General features: G+C 36.3%; 1 protein-coding gene across 1 annotated transcript in view; it reads left to right on the top strand.

The window, feature by feature from the left end:
- Nucleotides 1–16,662, top strand: part of MALRD1 (MAM and LDL receptor class A domain containing 1) — a gene marked incomplete at both ends in the record, with an annotated part of 238,466 nt that overhangs the window by 52,123 nt on the left and 169,681 nt on the right. The window contains 4 exons of the mRNA XM_084210137.1: nt 9,078–9,230; nt 9,382–9,487; nt 10,764–11,131; nt 12,573–12,985. Of these exons, the coding sequence (XP_084066263.1) occupies nt 9,078–9,230; nt 9,382–9,487; nt 10,764–11,131; nt 12,573–12,985 (1,040 nt within the window). The remainder of the gene's footprint in view (nt 1–9,077; nt 9,231–9,381; nt 9,488–10,763; nt 11,132–12,572; nt 12,986–16,662) is intronic.

Below are 16,662 nucleotides of genomic sequence, written 5' to 3' on the forward strand. Positions count from 1 at the left end.
TGACAGTAATATTATGAAAAAGAGCCTCAAATTATTTTCTGTGCCCTGTTACACATCTAAAAATATGAACTTCTCTAGAGGCGCTAATATAATCCAATTTCACTGTTCATATTTTATGGGTTTTATTTGGAGATTTGATAGTTGTTGCTCACATAAACAAAGATCTATTTGACTATTAGCAGATAAATGAAATAATTACAGCTTCTATGCAATTTCTCTTCAATTTTAGCATTGAATCTTCTTCAGCTAAAGCACTAACATTGAGGGTTTTAAGTGTTGAGAAAGACTGCTATCCAAAATATACAGAAGTTTGACATATAAAACTGCATTTTGTTTTACTAGATAGCAGTGTGCCTAGCTAAAATCAGAAATTACTATTGAGTGTTCACTAAGCAGAATATCTTTCCTCTTGTGGGCCAGAGTAAAGAAAATTCTGATGTTACTGTAGCACAGCTGAGGTTGGAAGTAATATTTGAAGATTCCTTAGTGGTTAAACACCACCCTGCTTGAAGCAGGGCCACCAGAATGCCCTGAGCTTGACAGAGCTAGGCTGTGAATACCTACGAGAATGGAGACTACCCAGCCAGCCAGGACACCCTGTTCCAGTGTTTGATCAACCTTGCAGTAAAACAAGTGTCTGTTGCTTCTTCTCATTTCACTGGGCACAGCTGAGAAGAGTTTTTACTTCTTCACTACTTCTCTGTCAATGTTACTCATATTAAAGCATTCCATTTTTAATTTACTTGATGTTTTTTCTATTCTGCTTATGATTGCATACCTTATGCAGCATTGGGTTATGATAGTCGGGATTTTTCTCCCATTACACTTTTTAAATTCAGGTGTAGGGTATTTTTTCTCTGACAAAATAATAACACTTCCAAATCAATAGTTTAATTAAAAAATGTTCTAGATAGATTTAGCTGCATGAAACTTTCACTGCACTGGGATAGCAGCAAAGGGGTAGCTTTTAATCAAGAAAATAAAGATCTGGTTTTTGTGGCCATTTATATTTCCTTTTAACTATTCAGCCTTTGTTTCCATTTCAGCCTTGTACCTTTGGTTGAAGACAAATGTCCAGCTAGGTGTTCCTAGACCAGCTTTAATTACAAGTAGCCTATATGGCAACTGATTTTTTTTTCTTTTTCCTCTAATTATATGACTGAAGACTCTTTTATTATACCCGTCTCATTTGTCAAGACAATACATTAACAATGCCATGCTAAAGGTTAAACTTTGGAACCATTATATTTATGGTGATCTTTGCTCTAAGTATATTGCTGACTTATAAATCATTGTTACTGCTGAGCTGGCTCAATGTGTGCTAGCAGTACAGCTTGTAATGTGGGAAGCAGAATGTAGGTACACAAAGGACATTGCAAGCAGTTTGGCAAGTTGACTGTTTCTAAGCAATAAACTTGCCTTTCAGCACATCAATCTGGTAGTCTGCAGCACTAGAATAGCTCTTATAATTCTTTTCAAATAGTATTTCATCATCTTCCTGCTTATGTAGTACATCATTACTTTCTATATTTTCTTTGCATGATCCTGCTCCTGGATGCAAGCATTTCATATTTCTCAATTTTCCATATTTCTGAACTCACCTAAGCACAGATTTTGGTTCACCTCTTCCAACTACATTGTTGTTTTCATCAATATGAAGATTTTTTTCCAATGGTGTTCCATCTAACAGTGATTGCATGCACCTTGACCTTGTTAATGTCTTTCTCTTTGTATGAGAACCAGGCAATGATATTGCATGGGCTCAAAATGTCTTTTAAAATATGTTCCGTTTAAATCTTATAATCTTAAATTTCAGCAAAATGATTTAGTTAGATGCTTGGGTCCACTACACCCACTGAATAAGCCAGGTCTCCATACAATTTTTTAAACTCTCTATATCAATCCTTGAGATATCCTTTGATTTTCACTTCTACTCAAATGAGTACCCGTTTTTCTGTCAGGCCTGCAAGAATTCAGCTGAAGATTACCACTTCTGGGACTGCCAAAATATTTTCTCTCTTGAGTGCTGCTACCCCTGACTATTAGATCACAGCTTTTCTTCTACAGATGAAGAATTTACTATGGCCATAAAGCTTTTATACTTTTTATACTTGACTTCCACGCATTAAAGCAGAGGAGGAATGGGACAGCCTTTTTCAAAAGGCAGATTTAGAGCAGTGACCTAACACACCTATCACATTGTGTGCTTGTGCTCTGGAAGATGAATGTGCAGCATGACTTCTGTGGTCTACATCCTCTGCATTTGGTGTAGTCTAAATGCTCACTTTTGCACCCTAAGAATTATGTTGATGGAATAAGAATAAGATCAGTTTGAAATCCCTTATGCCCTGTCTTATGTGTCTGGGTTTTTGGTTTGTTTTTTTTTTTTTTCTGTCTACTTATTGTGTGGACTATCAGGAATAATTATATGGGTTTCTATATAAAATAAATAAGAAATAATTTACATTTATATGAAATATAGCATATTTTTAAAGGTTTATCCATGGTCACATGCTTTGAGGTTCTGGCCTCGTGACAGTCACCAATGTATGGAGGTGTACCTGTGGCAGCAATGACTCACCCAGTGCCATAGATCCTTTGAGGGGTACTTTCTGCAGCAGGGACTTACCCTTCAGAGTTACACCTGCTGCCACACAGACATGACCATGGCCACAGGTGCTCCGAGATGTCCCTGCTCTGGCGCGGGCCTGTTCTCAGCCACAGACGCCCCAGGGAGTCCCGGGCTCATGCGGCCTCATCGGCCGGTCGCAGTCCCCTTGACTCCAGTGCACTCTGGAGCTCCAGCAGCAGCAGTGACCTGGCTGTGTGCCAGCAGGCTCATCACCTGCGCTGTTATCAGAATGCTCCAGGCACAGTAGAGTAAGGAGATAAGAAGCCAGCAAGCGATGAAAGCAAGAAGCAGCCAGTGGTGAGCGCCAGGCTCTAATGAGCAGTCAGGAAAGCAGGCCCAATGGCAAGTGCAGGAGTGTGCCAATTCATATCTAAAAATCAATACAAGCTATCAATTTGATCCAATACATTCCAAGCACACTTGTCATTATCTCAAACCCTTCAAGCCACATGTGCCAGAAAAGACTGCCATGGCTGAGCCCCCAGCCCAGCCCCACAGAGCTGCTGACTCACTCCCCTGGATGGATGGGAGAGAGAATCAGATGAGTAAAGGTGAGAAAACTCATGGGTCGAGATAAAGACAGTTTAACAGGGAAAGCAAAAGCTATACCCACGAGCAAAGCAGAGCAAGGATTTCATTCACCCTGTGGGCAGGCGGGTGTTCAGCCATCCCCAGGGGAGCAGGGCCCCGTTACACATTATGGTGTCTCGGGAAGACCAACACCCCCACTTGGAACATCCGCCTTGGTCTCCTGCCGAGCGTGACACCACAGGATGCAGGCTATCCCTTTGCTCACTTGGGGTCAGCTGTCCTGGATGTGTCTCCTCACAGCTTTTTGTGCATTCCCACCCTCCTTGCTGGTGGGGGGAGCAGGAAAGGCCTTGGGTCTATATAAACATTGCTCAGCAATCATTAAAATATCCCTCAATAATCAACACTGTTTCCAGCACACATCCAAAATACAGCCCTTTATCAGCTACTGTGAAGAAAATTAACTACACCCCAGCCCAAACCAGCACACACAAACACATGGTAATTTTGTGTTTATGTCTAAATGAAAGATGCATTTAATAGTTATTATTTCTATGGTGTACAATTTAGGGAAGCACAAGCATGCTAAGGCTAGCCTTAAATGAAGTAATTCATAAACTGGACATAATCTATACGTTTGTACACAGTTTTATGTACCTTAATTTGAGTTAGAAGGCAAGTAAAGAGAAGGATGCACATATTGGTTCTTAAAAATTACTTTAGTGGCATAATTGTTTAAAGATAAACATTATTTGGTTTCTATTGGTTACCTATATGAGTAATAAAAATCTCCTCAGTATTATAAGAAAAATTCCCCATATTTCCTATTACTAATCTCAGCAAAGCATAACGCTTCTGCTCTAATTATGCAGTAACTCTTCCTAAATCTCATTTTTAGAGTCAAATCTTGCATACCAAAATGTCTGCCTCATATGCTTGCTACTCTGTTTCAGCCAGGTAAATCAGGAACTCTTGAAGGTGAGACCAGTAACAGCAGCCAGCTCAGAGAGACGGGCTTAAGTTGAAGGAGTGAAAAGATTGCCAGGTTGTAAATTGGAGAAGGTACTTAGTACTGGAAGTGCCTAGATAACTGCATAAAAATCATCTCATAAAAGTTAAATGGGGAAGGGATGGGACTGAAATCCCATCTAGAGAGAAAGGAAAACACCTTTGACAGTGGGGAAGAAATGGCTGCAAAGGCTGCATTGCTTGAGCTTGCTTTAATAGGAGAGAAGATACCACAAGGCTGGAAGAAGCCAGGACAGGGGGACTGCTCTGGGGGGAGAACTGGGAGCAGCTGATCAAAGTGTCAGGAGAGAGAAAAATAATGGAAGATTAAATGTCTGGTAAGAGAGAATAAAACCAGGAGAGAATGGGAATGAAGAATACAAATATGGAACAGTGATATTTTGGGAGGGATCAGTATAAAATGTGGCTATTATGTGACAGACAGCTGAGACTATGTGAGAGGACCTGGATCAGGGAACTGCTTGGGGAAATGAGGAAAGAGAGTGAGGATTTCCAGTTTTCCAGTGATACTAGGACTGAGATAAGGGGTCACAGAAGAGCAGTTGTGGAATAGGTAAAACAGGAAGTAAGCTGTGGAAAAGAAGGGCATTGAGGAAAGAGCAAGGCCAGTTTTCCAACAGAGGCCACACACACTTTCAGAATTTCTACGGAACCCAGAAGTAATGAGTCTAACTTGTCTACTTATTTCAGCGAATATCTACATAGTATTTTTTGGGCAAAACCTGTGTCTCATTGCATAGTTACTCATTTGGTTTCCAGAAAATTATCCACTTAGATAAAAAATATTGAATGGGCTTTGGTGGCAGAGAAAACAGGATAAATAACAAGAAGACCTGAATAGTCACCACTGGACCTTATTTTTGCATGGTTCAGTAAAAAGAGGAACTTTCCCTTCAGTTTTATAGAATTCATTTTAGAAGTTTATTTTCCCTCTGTAAAAAGCTCCATCTTTTATGTCCTGCAGCTAAGTTAGGAGACATTTAGTGCAGTTACTTGTTAAAAATGTACGTTACTTGTTAAAAATGCACAGTGATATCACAAGATTTATTTATAGCAAAATCTTTTTAATCTGCATGTTTTACCTTTCTTATAGGCAAAGCTATTTCTCATTTCACAAGTGATATACACCTCTGTGTTATGTACAAATCTTCCTTCTAGTACTAAAAAGCCCACATGACTGAAATCACAAAGAAGTCTGTTGCAATTTCATGGCTATTGAAATGGATTTCCCAACAGAATTTAGCAAAAGAAAATGTTCTGGAGTATTTTGTCCCTGTAGCCATCAGTAGAGGAGACTACCACATCTATTAGATTTAAACCTTTATATTTAAGTGTGGATTTTTTGGTTTTGTTTTTTTCCAAAATAGTAGCAATTAATATTTGGAGATGAAAATTGAGGGAAGGGGAAACTTTGCCTTGGATTTTGTAAAAATCAGACTTGTTTGATCTTCAAGTAGAGACTTGCTTTTTGGGGTTTTTTTTGTTGGTTTGTTTGTTTCAGTTAGAAGTGCTTATTGCGGATGAACTTTTGCAGTTATTTTTTTAACTGTTCTCTGTTTCAGTTTGTCAGTGTAGAAATTAGGCCACTGCATCAGCAAATTATGATGTTGTTTGACAGAGTGTAGGTAAGGGAATTACTCAATAGTAGCTGGGATACAAAACAAAAATGGGAAGGCAGGTGTGTTTGTATTATAAAGAGAGTTAAAACAATTTAAGATGACTGTGCCCAGAGTTAAACCGGTTCCTAGAACTGATGATAATTTTATTTTTGCCATTTATTGCAAATTTTGTCAGTTTGCAATAAATTCCTAAATTTATTGTAAAATTACTGTTTGAAAATTAGTTCAAAGTTTATTGGGATATTGGAAGGTTTAGAAACATTTTTTAAATTAAGGGAAATATAAAAAGCCAGTAACGATGATGTTATATCTTCACCTGGATTTTTTATTTATGATGCATTCTGTATAAACTTACATGGACTGAAAGACAAGCAGAGATTTTGGGGGTTGTAGAGATTTATGGACTTCCATTCTTGAAGAAATACTAATATCTTAAACACTTGTTTTTAAAATACTGTTTTGAGCAAGACTGTTTTTTAAATTCATGTTAGGCATCACTCAGCTAACAGAGAAACTGCGCATCTGATTTGTGAAGGCCTTAGAATAAAACTCCTCAAAACAGAAAAGAAAAAGGTACTTTGCATAAGAGCACAAAATCAGAAAGAAATCTGGGGTTTTGTAGTAGCAAGTCAGGTCAGTGAAAACTGAATCTGTTGAAGGTGTAAAGGCAGCTTGCTCAAAACACCAACAAAGCCAACCACTCTGAAATGCAATGCTCACAGGATCTCTGATTACTTCTTGACTAGGGAGGGAGCTTGTTAGAAACAATGCTGAAAGGGGCAGCAAAGAAAAATGTATTCATACATTTGGATACCATTAGGGGTTAAACAGCATCAAACAAATGGTTGAAGTATTTTCTAAATCAAAAATATAGAAAAGATGACAAATTTTGGTTGGTTAAATGTAAAAACCTAATAAGGTTGACAAAACAAGTTTAAGAAACACTAGCAATAAATTTTTCAGCACATGAAGAGCAGACAGCCTGGCAGAGTGCATTGGCTCACGTGAGATTAGAGTATATACACAGCATGTGAGAACAAGAAAAAAGGAAGAAAAACAAATAGGAAAAAAGCAAAACCAAAAGTCTCTTAGGAGAGAAGGCAGATTAGATTGTTGAGTTCGCTGTGAGAGAAAGAACAAGAGTACCCAATCAAGAGACTTTTTTCCTGAACAGTCTGTCTGAAATGAAACTACCAGTCAAAGAAGTTACGGTACAAGACAGATAATTGAAGTGTTGTCAAGCATCAGGATCCAAGTGCATTTCACCCAGGCTCTACCAGCATTCTGTATTCTTGTATTTTCCCTAGGTGTTAAATAGTTGGTTTGAGATTTAGTTGAAGGTTTCAGGGCTATTTTATCTCACTGTACTCATCCATTCTTAAGCTAAATGGTCTAGTGAATCCTTTCTTCTCTGTTTTGTCCGTCTTACAAGTTACAGATGCAAAAAGTCTGGGCTCAGACTTAACAGTTTTATCTTGTTTATTTGCCTCATTTGGTGTAACCATCTGTGTCCAAGGTCTGTCATATACTTTGTGGCCGTTCTCCTGGGAATATGGGATGGTTTCCTCAATTGACTAAAAAGCAAATCAAAAATAGCTGTCCATATTCCTTTTTCATGATATTCTCTCTGGGGATTTTCAGTAAATTCTCTCATGCTTAGGTCCTTGAATATTTGCAGATATATTTTGTCTTCATTTTATTCTATCAAAACTTTCTGTCAAAAAATTCCTTCCTTCTGTTTTTTAGTCACATTTGATTTGCACCAATTTATCAGAGGCATTTCTGACCCACATAAACAATATGTAGAGAAAACATATATTTTATTTGATCTCTTAAACATTATTTTTTCTTCCACATTTGTAGATTTTTTTTGAAGCTGTTTACTTTTAATTGGCAATAATTTACAAAACCTCTTTTTAGAAGCTACAGCTATCAATACTACTAATATGCCTCATTAGTAATTTTTCATTTTTTCTAAAAAATATGTATAATTAGTGTAACATAGTTTCTAAAGAGGAGAACAAACAAAATCAAACAAAAAAAAGGAGAAAACCTCCCATGTTTTCCAAAAATAAACACTGATGTAATCTTATTCTTCAGGGGACTTCATATGATTCTGATATGTGCATATTCTATGAACATAGCATAAGTTGACGACTGAAAGCTGTGATAAGAATTATAAAATAATGGCAGAATTCTGACAATCATGCCTGAATAATTGCTTTATTTATTCTATGTATATGATTAATAAATTATTTCTTAAAGTCTTTAATTTCCTTAATGTTTTCCATTTAAAGTCTGTTATATTTGCAGGAATAAAAAAATATATAATTTTGTTATTTAATGAAGATTTTTTTTTAAATACCAGAGAGAAAAACCTGATGAAAAGGAATTCTTTTTTGTGGGAGTGGTGAGTCATTGGAACAGGTTGCCCAGAAAAGCTGTGAATAGCCCATCCCTGGAAGTGTTCCAGGCCAGGCTGGATGGGGCTCTGGGCAGCCTGGGAGCTGTCCCTGCCTATGGCAAGGGGGCTGGAACTAAAGGATCTTTAAGGTCCCTTCCATGATTCTGTGTTAATTCGCATTCATTCATAAGTGGAACCCTTCCACTCTTTTTTTCTCCCTGTATTTGTAATACATACATTTTCTAAAATATCACTGCTCTTTAAATTGAGGAATTGAAGAATGCAGCTGAATATCCTTTTTAGATCTTTTTCACTTCAGTAGTTTGTGTTGCAGAGATTACCAATAGCATAGTTTCTCACTAATGCCTGATATTTAACTCCATTCCAATTATGAACAGAGGGAGGATTTTGTTATCATTAACATATTTGCTGGCATTTAGGAAAAAAGGGATTTGATTTCTGGCTCCCACAACGAAACAGATCTTGCAGAAGGTTTGTGGCTGCTTTGTGTGCCCAGTGTTCTTGCTCCATACCAGGAGGACTGTGAGGTTTGTTTTCAGCAGCTCCTTGCCTGCTCTGAGTGCTTTGGCTAAAGCACTACAAGAGAGAAGGATCTGTTTCACTGAGAAGAGTACACATAGCAATGGCTTGGCTGCTCCTCTGTGGCTGCTCTTTTACTCAGCTGTTACTAAGAAAATGCCTCATGTCTGGTACAAAGCCACTCTGCCTCTCCACAGCCCTTTCCTAGACTTACTTCTGGAATGATGATGACATATTAGAAACATTTTATTTACTTTTCATTCTGCAAAGCTTTTTTGGTAATGTTGTATATAGAGATGAAATGTCTCTTTCCTTATTCCAGCTGCTGTCTGTGACTTTGAAAGAGAGAGCTGTGGCTGGTATGAAGCTGTAAATGGAGATGAATTCGACTGGGTAAGAAGCTCCAGCAATGCTCTTCCACCTGCCTTTCAGAAGCAAGCTCCTCCACGGGATCACACCTATAATAAATCTGAAGGTAAGACAAGCCAGGCCTAGAAACAGAGAAGTGGAATAGATGAGCCTGCTTCTTAATGAGATTTTAAGTGATGGCCATGAATGCTGTAAAAACCTTTATGAACCCTCTATTTCTTGAGCATGAAAAGTTGTTTTTTGTTTTATCTTAACAGGTCATTTTATGTTCATTCTGAAGAGCAGCAACAGCATTTCACAAATAGCTCGGCTACAAAGCCCAAAGTTCAGGCAAACAGGATCAAATTGCACGCTGTCATTTTGGTATGAAATACTTTACATTTAAAATTGCTGGATTAACTCACATTGCTTCTCTTGAACTGAAATTGAGGTTATAGTTTGAAATAGATACATCTTTTTCTAAAGTATTTCATTTTATTCTGTCAGCATATAGTCTTCATTGGGAACAATACAGATGTAAGATGAAACACTTGCAGAAAAGAAGTGAAACATGACATGATGTTGTTGTCAGGCTCTGAGCAAAATTATAGTAAAGGATTGTGCCTGTACATACATGGACAAATACCACAGTCCTTTTGCCAAAAATTCTTTGGTTAATTCTTTGTTCTTTAGTTAATAATTTGAAAATGTGAATTTTTTTTCAAGAAAAGGAAAGCATTGAAAAATCTAATAGGTTCTTGAGTCACCTTGAGTATCCAAAATTAGACGTCATTATCATTAAGTAGAAGTTCCAGTATGAGAATCGGTTCTTTGCTTCCACTTATTTTTTCATATACACAGAAAAAACCAAACCAAACCAAAACAACAAAACCCCACATCTAAAATCAACAATCAAGCCCAAACAAACATTTTCAGTAATTTTCTTGTCTCAATCTTTGTGCAAACTTGTCAAAGATAGACAGAAAAAATATAGCTTTGATAATTTGTTTACTAAGGCCAAACTGGTGTCATGTTTAAATAAAGGTTTGACCTGACCTTAATAACAATTAAGTGCAGTTTATCTCAGTGATGTCAAATACATCTGCCATAGGAAGTGGAACTGTCTTTTAATCCAAGATTCATTACTTGAAGCTGGATATTGCAAGTGTTGGTTGTATATGTGCCTCTGCTCCCAGTTTTGTTGCACAATTGCCAGCCTACGTATTTGTCAGTTTTAAATGCTGAAGGCTTAGAAGGCAACATGTTAACAAAAACTAACATAGATAGAGAGCATACTTATGCATTCAGTAAGTGTTCTGTTTTTCCTTCTTGAAAACTTTACAATCATGTACTGAATTAAATTTCTAAAAAGAAATTATACATCTGAGTGAGCAGTGTTCTTTGCTGAATATAAAAGCAAATGTGACTCTTCAGTTCTGGGTTTCAATTTAATGAAGTATGCTTCTTCTCTCAAAACCTTAAATTCTTGAGATTGATACAGCAGCCTATCCTACCATCATTCAGAAAATGGATTGACTTACAGGCCCTGTGGACTTCCTACGTATCACAGAGATATAACAGAAAAGGTAGTGATCATTGTAACTGATGTAGTTCATTTTCATCATTTGCCTACTAAACATTCTTATTTTTATCATTTTAGGTATTACAATTACGGACAGTCAGTTGGGGCAGCAGAGCTGCGATTGCTTGTGGATAGGCTGACACAGCCTACTGTCCTTTGGAGGACATACTACAGCGAGGGAAATCAGTGGCTGAAGGCAGCCATCCAGCTTGGACGCCTTCCACATCCTTTCCGTTTTTCTCTTGATAAAATCAGTCTGGGAGTTTATGAGGGCGTCTCCGCAATTGATGACATTAGCTTTGAAAACTGTGCTCTCCCGCCTCCAGCATTAAGTTGTGAAGGTCCCAATCGCTTCTGGTGCAGAGACACAAAAGCTTGTATTGACAGTTTATTGGTCTGTGATCTTGTGGATGACTGTGGGGATGGGTCAGATGAAGACAGCTGTGGTGAGTACTCTCCACTATTGCTGACTAAAGCCACACAAAATTTGACCTGCTGATTCACCCCTGGACTGAAAGAGCACAGAATTGCTACAGCCAGTAATGATTCTACTCAGCATAGTTAGAGACAGAACAGAATGATGATTTTAAACTTGAATGCACATGATGAGTTAAACTGAGGGTAAATGGAATTCTATCTCCTTTATCCAAAACAGATATATTTCTTTATCTTGTGTAAAACATGAACATTTGTCACAAGTTTATTTTAAAATGGAGGATGTAAAGTCAGGGTGCTATCTTTGATTTTACTGACACAAGTACGGATGTACTGATGGACTGACTGTGTGTCCTACCTCTTCTTAGGACCTACACTCTTCCTATCAAAAAAAAGTTATAATATCTATATTAAAGATAGGAGTCACACTGAACCTATTTGTCCCCTTCAAAGGAAGCACTTGGAAGTACTGAGGAAAGCTATGAGTTGTTCCCATTTTTGACATTCACCTTGAGTGCTGAAGGGTGCTGTTGACGGTTTTTCCCCTGAAGCATGCATTCATCAATTTTAAGAACTCAAGAACATTAATATAAAATAAAATTAACTAGAATTCGCTTTATCGCTTCCTGAGGTAACTGAATTATGCAAATCACAATCAGTTTGAGAATGGGGGGCACCTTACATGCTCGAGGTGATATCAGTCTGCAGCAATAATTGCTGAATATCAACTTAAAACTGCTGTAAATTTAAAAGAAAGTGAAGGCTTTCCAGCTTATCTTAGTTTTTCTACTTGTGGAATGCCTAGCTTATTTATAACCTATTTTGAGGTTTATGATAAGCTTTGAGTTGCAGTTTTAAACACCATTAAATGCAACAGCTTAATTTAAAAAATAATGCTATGATGTCAGTTACTGCTTATTAAAAGCAGATACAAAGTTGGAATGCAAATTCACCACCTCTGACACATTTTATTGTTTTATATTAGAAGTAATCAATACATTTTGCCTTGGTGTCAAATAAAAAAATGCAGTTGTGTTATAAAGTCTTTGATTTAGCCTTGGTAAAATTATCATGTTAATATTATTGAGGATAATAAAGATCCCAATGTGTTTTTAAGACTAAATCTGCCAAGCAAAAATACATTACATCTTTTACCACATGTACCTACAAGACAGTATGGTGTGGTTTATTTCATTCAATTAACCTCAATTTTAACTCCTTTGGTCTGTTCACTTTCAGTTAAAGAAGTTTACAGTCTTTAATTTTAATAATACCTAAAATTGATAACATGGATAATTTTACTCACAGTTCTGTTTGTTCAACAAATTAAGTACAATTTGACAGATACATATTGGAAATAAATATTTGCAAGGATAAAAAAAATATTAAAGCAGCACCCCTTTTGATAGTGCTTTTTTTTATTTTTGACAGTCTTTTCTCTTTACATTTCAGACCCTGACCTACAGTGTGACTTTGAAAATGGGCTGTGCAATTGGGAGCAGGATGTAGAGGATGACTTTGACTGGATCAGAATACAGGGTCCAACCCCCACAGTTAACACAGGCCCATTAAAGGATCACACGACAGGCACAGCCAGAGGACACTACCTGTACCTGGAGTCCTCTGAGCCACGCCAATTCCGAGATACAGCAGTTTTGCTTAGTCCTCTCTTCAACCCTTCTGGGAATGGAACCTGTGCTTTCCGCTTCCATTATCACATGTTTGGAAAAGAAGTTTATAAGCTGTCAGTCTTCCAAAGAACTGTGAGCAATGCTAAGGGATGGCTGGTGTGGTACAAGTTTGGAAATCAAGAAAACAGATGGATCAGACAGACGCTCTTCATCAGCAGTTCTAAGCCATTTCAGGTATGACCCTTCTAAGTTTTGAAGTCTTTATTTCCTGCATCAGAAAACACTGAGAGTATATAAATAACTGCATAATTGCAAAGTTATTTGTAACTGTCTTATGAATTTTGCTTCAAAATATGTTTGTAGGGTTTTTTTAGGAAGTGTATTAAATATTTTTGTTCTTGTGGTTACATTAACTTTTCCCCCTAAACCACTTAATTTTAATATTTTGAATATGTGTTATTTAAAATGGATACTGGGTTTTTTTTCAAGGATTTGGTGAAAAAAATCTTATCCAAATCTACTACAAAACAGTTTGATTCATTAATTCTGTTCAAAATAATTTCCTCTGCTTTTGCTTACTTTTAAAGAGTTACAAATCATTTTTTAATTATATAATGCCAGAAAATATATCAATTCAAAATATTTGGCTGCCAGGTTAGACTGAGTCAAAAATTTCTTGGAGAAATTATTAAAGTAAGTTACAGCTATAAATATTGAGTTATATTTTTCTCTTTTAAATATTGTACATATCATTGATCTTTGATTAGGTGCGGTCTTTTTATTACAGTTGGGATATTCTGCAGGGTTATTAGAGGAGACATTGGTTCACTCGATTGTCAACTGGCCCTAAAATTACCATTCTCCTTTCCCCCACACCATATTATAAAAAGAAACATCTTCCACCTTCCTTTTAAACCAAATAGTGCATTTTTTTCTTTAGATTGTTCATTGTTATTTCCCAAAACACTATTTTTAAGTAAAGAGAAATTCTATCCTCTTTGGAGGAAAAGGCATTAATAATACTGTGGATGCAAAGAGGCACATGGAAGGAGAGTGTTCATTTTCTGTCAAGACCTTTTGTAAAAATATAAAGGCATATAAACATAATGCTATCAAAGCCTTTTCCCCTTCCCCTTCTTCCTTCCCCCTTCCCCTTCCATGTTCAGTGGTTTATCTGAAGATCTATAAACCTCTGTGTCCTGTATTTGACCTCCTAAGAGTTAGGAAGGTCTCTTCAGTAACGGAAATGTTTTCAATTTGTTAGTGTTGTAGGGTTTTCTGTCGTACTTTCACAGTTCTCTGCAGGGAATTTCAAAGATCTTATATTATTTTGATCTATTTATGTTTCTCATAGTCATTTTTGATGGGTGTGAGGTGTAACTTTGATTTTTCTGAAGAATGAGATCAAGATCTGATGTTCATTATTGTGTATTGTGTATCTTATAATGGAGTTTGCTGTGTCACAACCTACAGCACTTCAAAACTCAGAAGTTTTGAAGAGAGCAAGTTGTCTTCTATTTCCACTATGTTGCCAAGTGCTGATTGCTTTCCAATCTTTCTTTCTCTTTCCAAACTTTCTTTTAAGTGTACAATGTTTAAATACACTACTATATTTGTGGTATTTCTGCTGTGATGTGCACTAGAACAGCCTCTCAGTTGGTTTTAGGCTGTCTCCAGGCTGTGTTACAGTATTAAAGCTGTACCTTCTATATTTACTCACTGTGTTCCCAACATCCCATAAACTTAGGGTTTCACTGCTTTCACACCACATGCTTAAAGCCTTGTAGGTCACCTCAATACTTCAAATGAAGTGTTTAGATGCACTTGAGAATGGATTTTTTTTTCCATGAAAGTCTAAAAACTAACTAATCTAAATAAAGATAAAACTTTTAAATAATTTTCTGGTCAAAATACAAATCTTGGCTTCATAATCTTCTCTGTCTCTAACCAGAGCAACTTATCAGTTCTTACAGGATTTTCAGAGATTCCTAGTGAATAGGAAATGTTAGACTCTAGGACCAAAGACAGTCCAAGTCTTTGTCAGCCAGACCTTCATTTTGCTTTTTCTCCTCTAAATGTGTGAGATAATCATATACCTGTGTCCTCTTCCTCTTTCCTCCCAATGTAAATACGTAATTTGTTGACCCCAGTCAGAGAAATAGTCACTATAAATAATAAATCCCTCTAATTCATTGCTAAGCATGAGAAGCCAGTTTTGGGAGTATATAAACAATTGTGCCTATGCACCAACTTCTAGGAAAAGGAGGAATTGTCAGCCAAAAATTCAAAGCAGCAAAAAAGGCATTTGAAAACCTATTGAAAGTGAGATTCTCTTTTGAAAGTTTTGAACTCTATAAGTATGAAAATCTAGGCCCTTTAATTGAATGCTCTGGCAGAAGCCCAAACGCAACAGCAGACTCCCTTGGCTCACACCCACTCCCAAAAAAGCCTCAGAATCTTAATTTTGTCAAGAAAGCTTTGTTCTGGCTGCCATTAAACCATGGTGACATTTGTTGCTATTCCATCAGATGTTTTACACCAAAGTGTTAAATGTGACACCGTTGAGAACAATGGGAGTAGCTGGAGGAGGAAAGGTAAATGCAGAGCTAAACTATTTAAAAAAAAGGAATGCAGGTTTTTTTAGACAAAATTAAGCACTTCTGTCAAATACTACTACTGACAAGTATTCAAAATAGTCCCAAACACACATGCTTATAAAAATTTTGCAGCTTTATTGATCTAGAGTTTTTCTTTCTCTACAAATTATATTATCTGCAAGAAATTATACAATTTTTTTAATTGGAAAAATTCAAGTTAAAAAGGATTTCTTATAAACTATTCCTTTCAATTCTACAGGATGCTTGTTTCAACATAAAAAAACCCCACTGTCAAGTGTTCTTGTCTCTTTACTTGTTCTTCATTTATTTTCATCCTGAGAAATTTACTTACATGTCTTTTCTTTAGATAAATGCCTGAAATGGTAGTAAAACAAAATTCTGTCTATGGTAACCTACTCATATTGATTATGAATAGTGTTTGCTTTTATCTTCTTCAGAATAATCATATCTGAAATAGTTTTTGCTCTGAAGAAGGTGCAAAGGTTCTATTTTAACACTTTTAAAAAATTTACTCTTTAGCTTACTCTATTTATTCATATTTCTGATGATACAGAACAGGAAATGATGACGTGAAAAATGGCAAAATTCTATATCTCAATCATTTTGGGCACTGTAGTCTCCTTTTTGTCGTGATAGAAATCACATACCTATCATGTCTGTCTTAAGAGACCTAGGCCAACCTCACAATATTGCAAAACATGATTAAAAAAAGAATCATTATCTTTACCCCAATACAGTTAATCCCTTTTTGCTCATGCAGATTATATATTTATCTCTGTAAACAAAGATGGTTATAGATCTTTGGTACTGCAAAGAGTAAGTAGTACATTAGGGAGACTACCATCATTTTATGATGATTCTATAAAGGTCAGTTTTGCATTTTCTTCATTGGCTCTTATGAAATTTAAAAATGCAAGTACAATGTTTGAGTCCATGGTTCACTATTACTGCTATGTTTGGTTTCATTACTAAAAATTTTTGTATTCTGAGTGTCATATATCAAACCTTACTAGTCCCTTCAAATTTGAAAGTTTCTCCATTTAAGTGTGAAAAATAAGGACCAAAATCAGAAGAAAATAAATAATGCAAAATTACATTGCAATTAATTAGTTTTAAAATGCATTTGACAATTTCCTATTTTACAAGTGGTTAAGAAAAGTAAACAAAAAATCCACTATAATAATTTTAATCTTTTTATCAATTAAGTATTAGCTTAGAAAGTAATGGAATATTGATTGAAAATTAGAATGATACATTTTCTATGAATATAGAATAGCACTATGTTCTGTGAGC

The sequence above is a fragment of the Fringilla coelebs genome, assembly GCF_963513975.1.
Source record: "Fringilla coelebs genome assembly, chromosome: 1".
Lineage (NCBI taxonomy): Eukaryota > Metazoa > Chordata > Aves > Passeriformes > Fringillidae > Fringilla > Fringilla coelebs.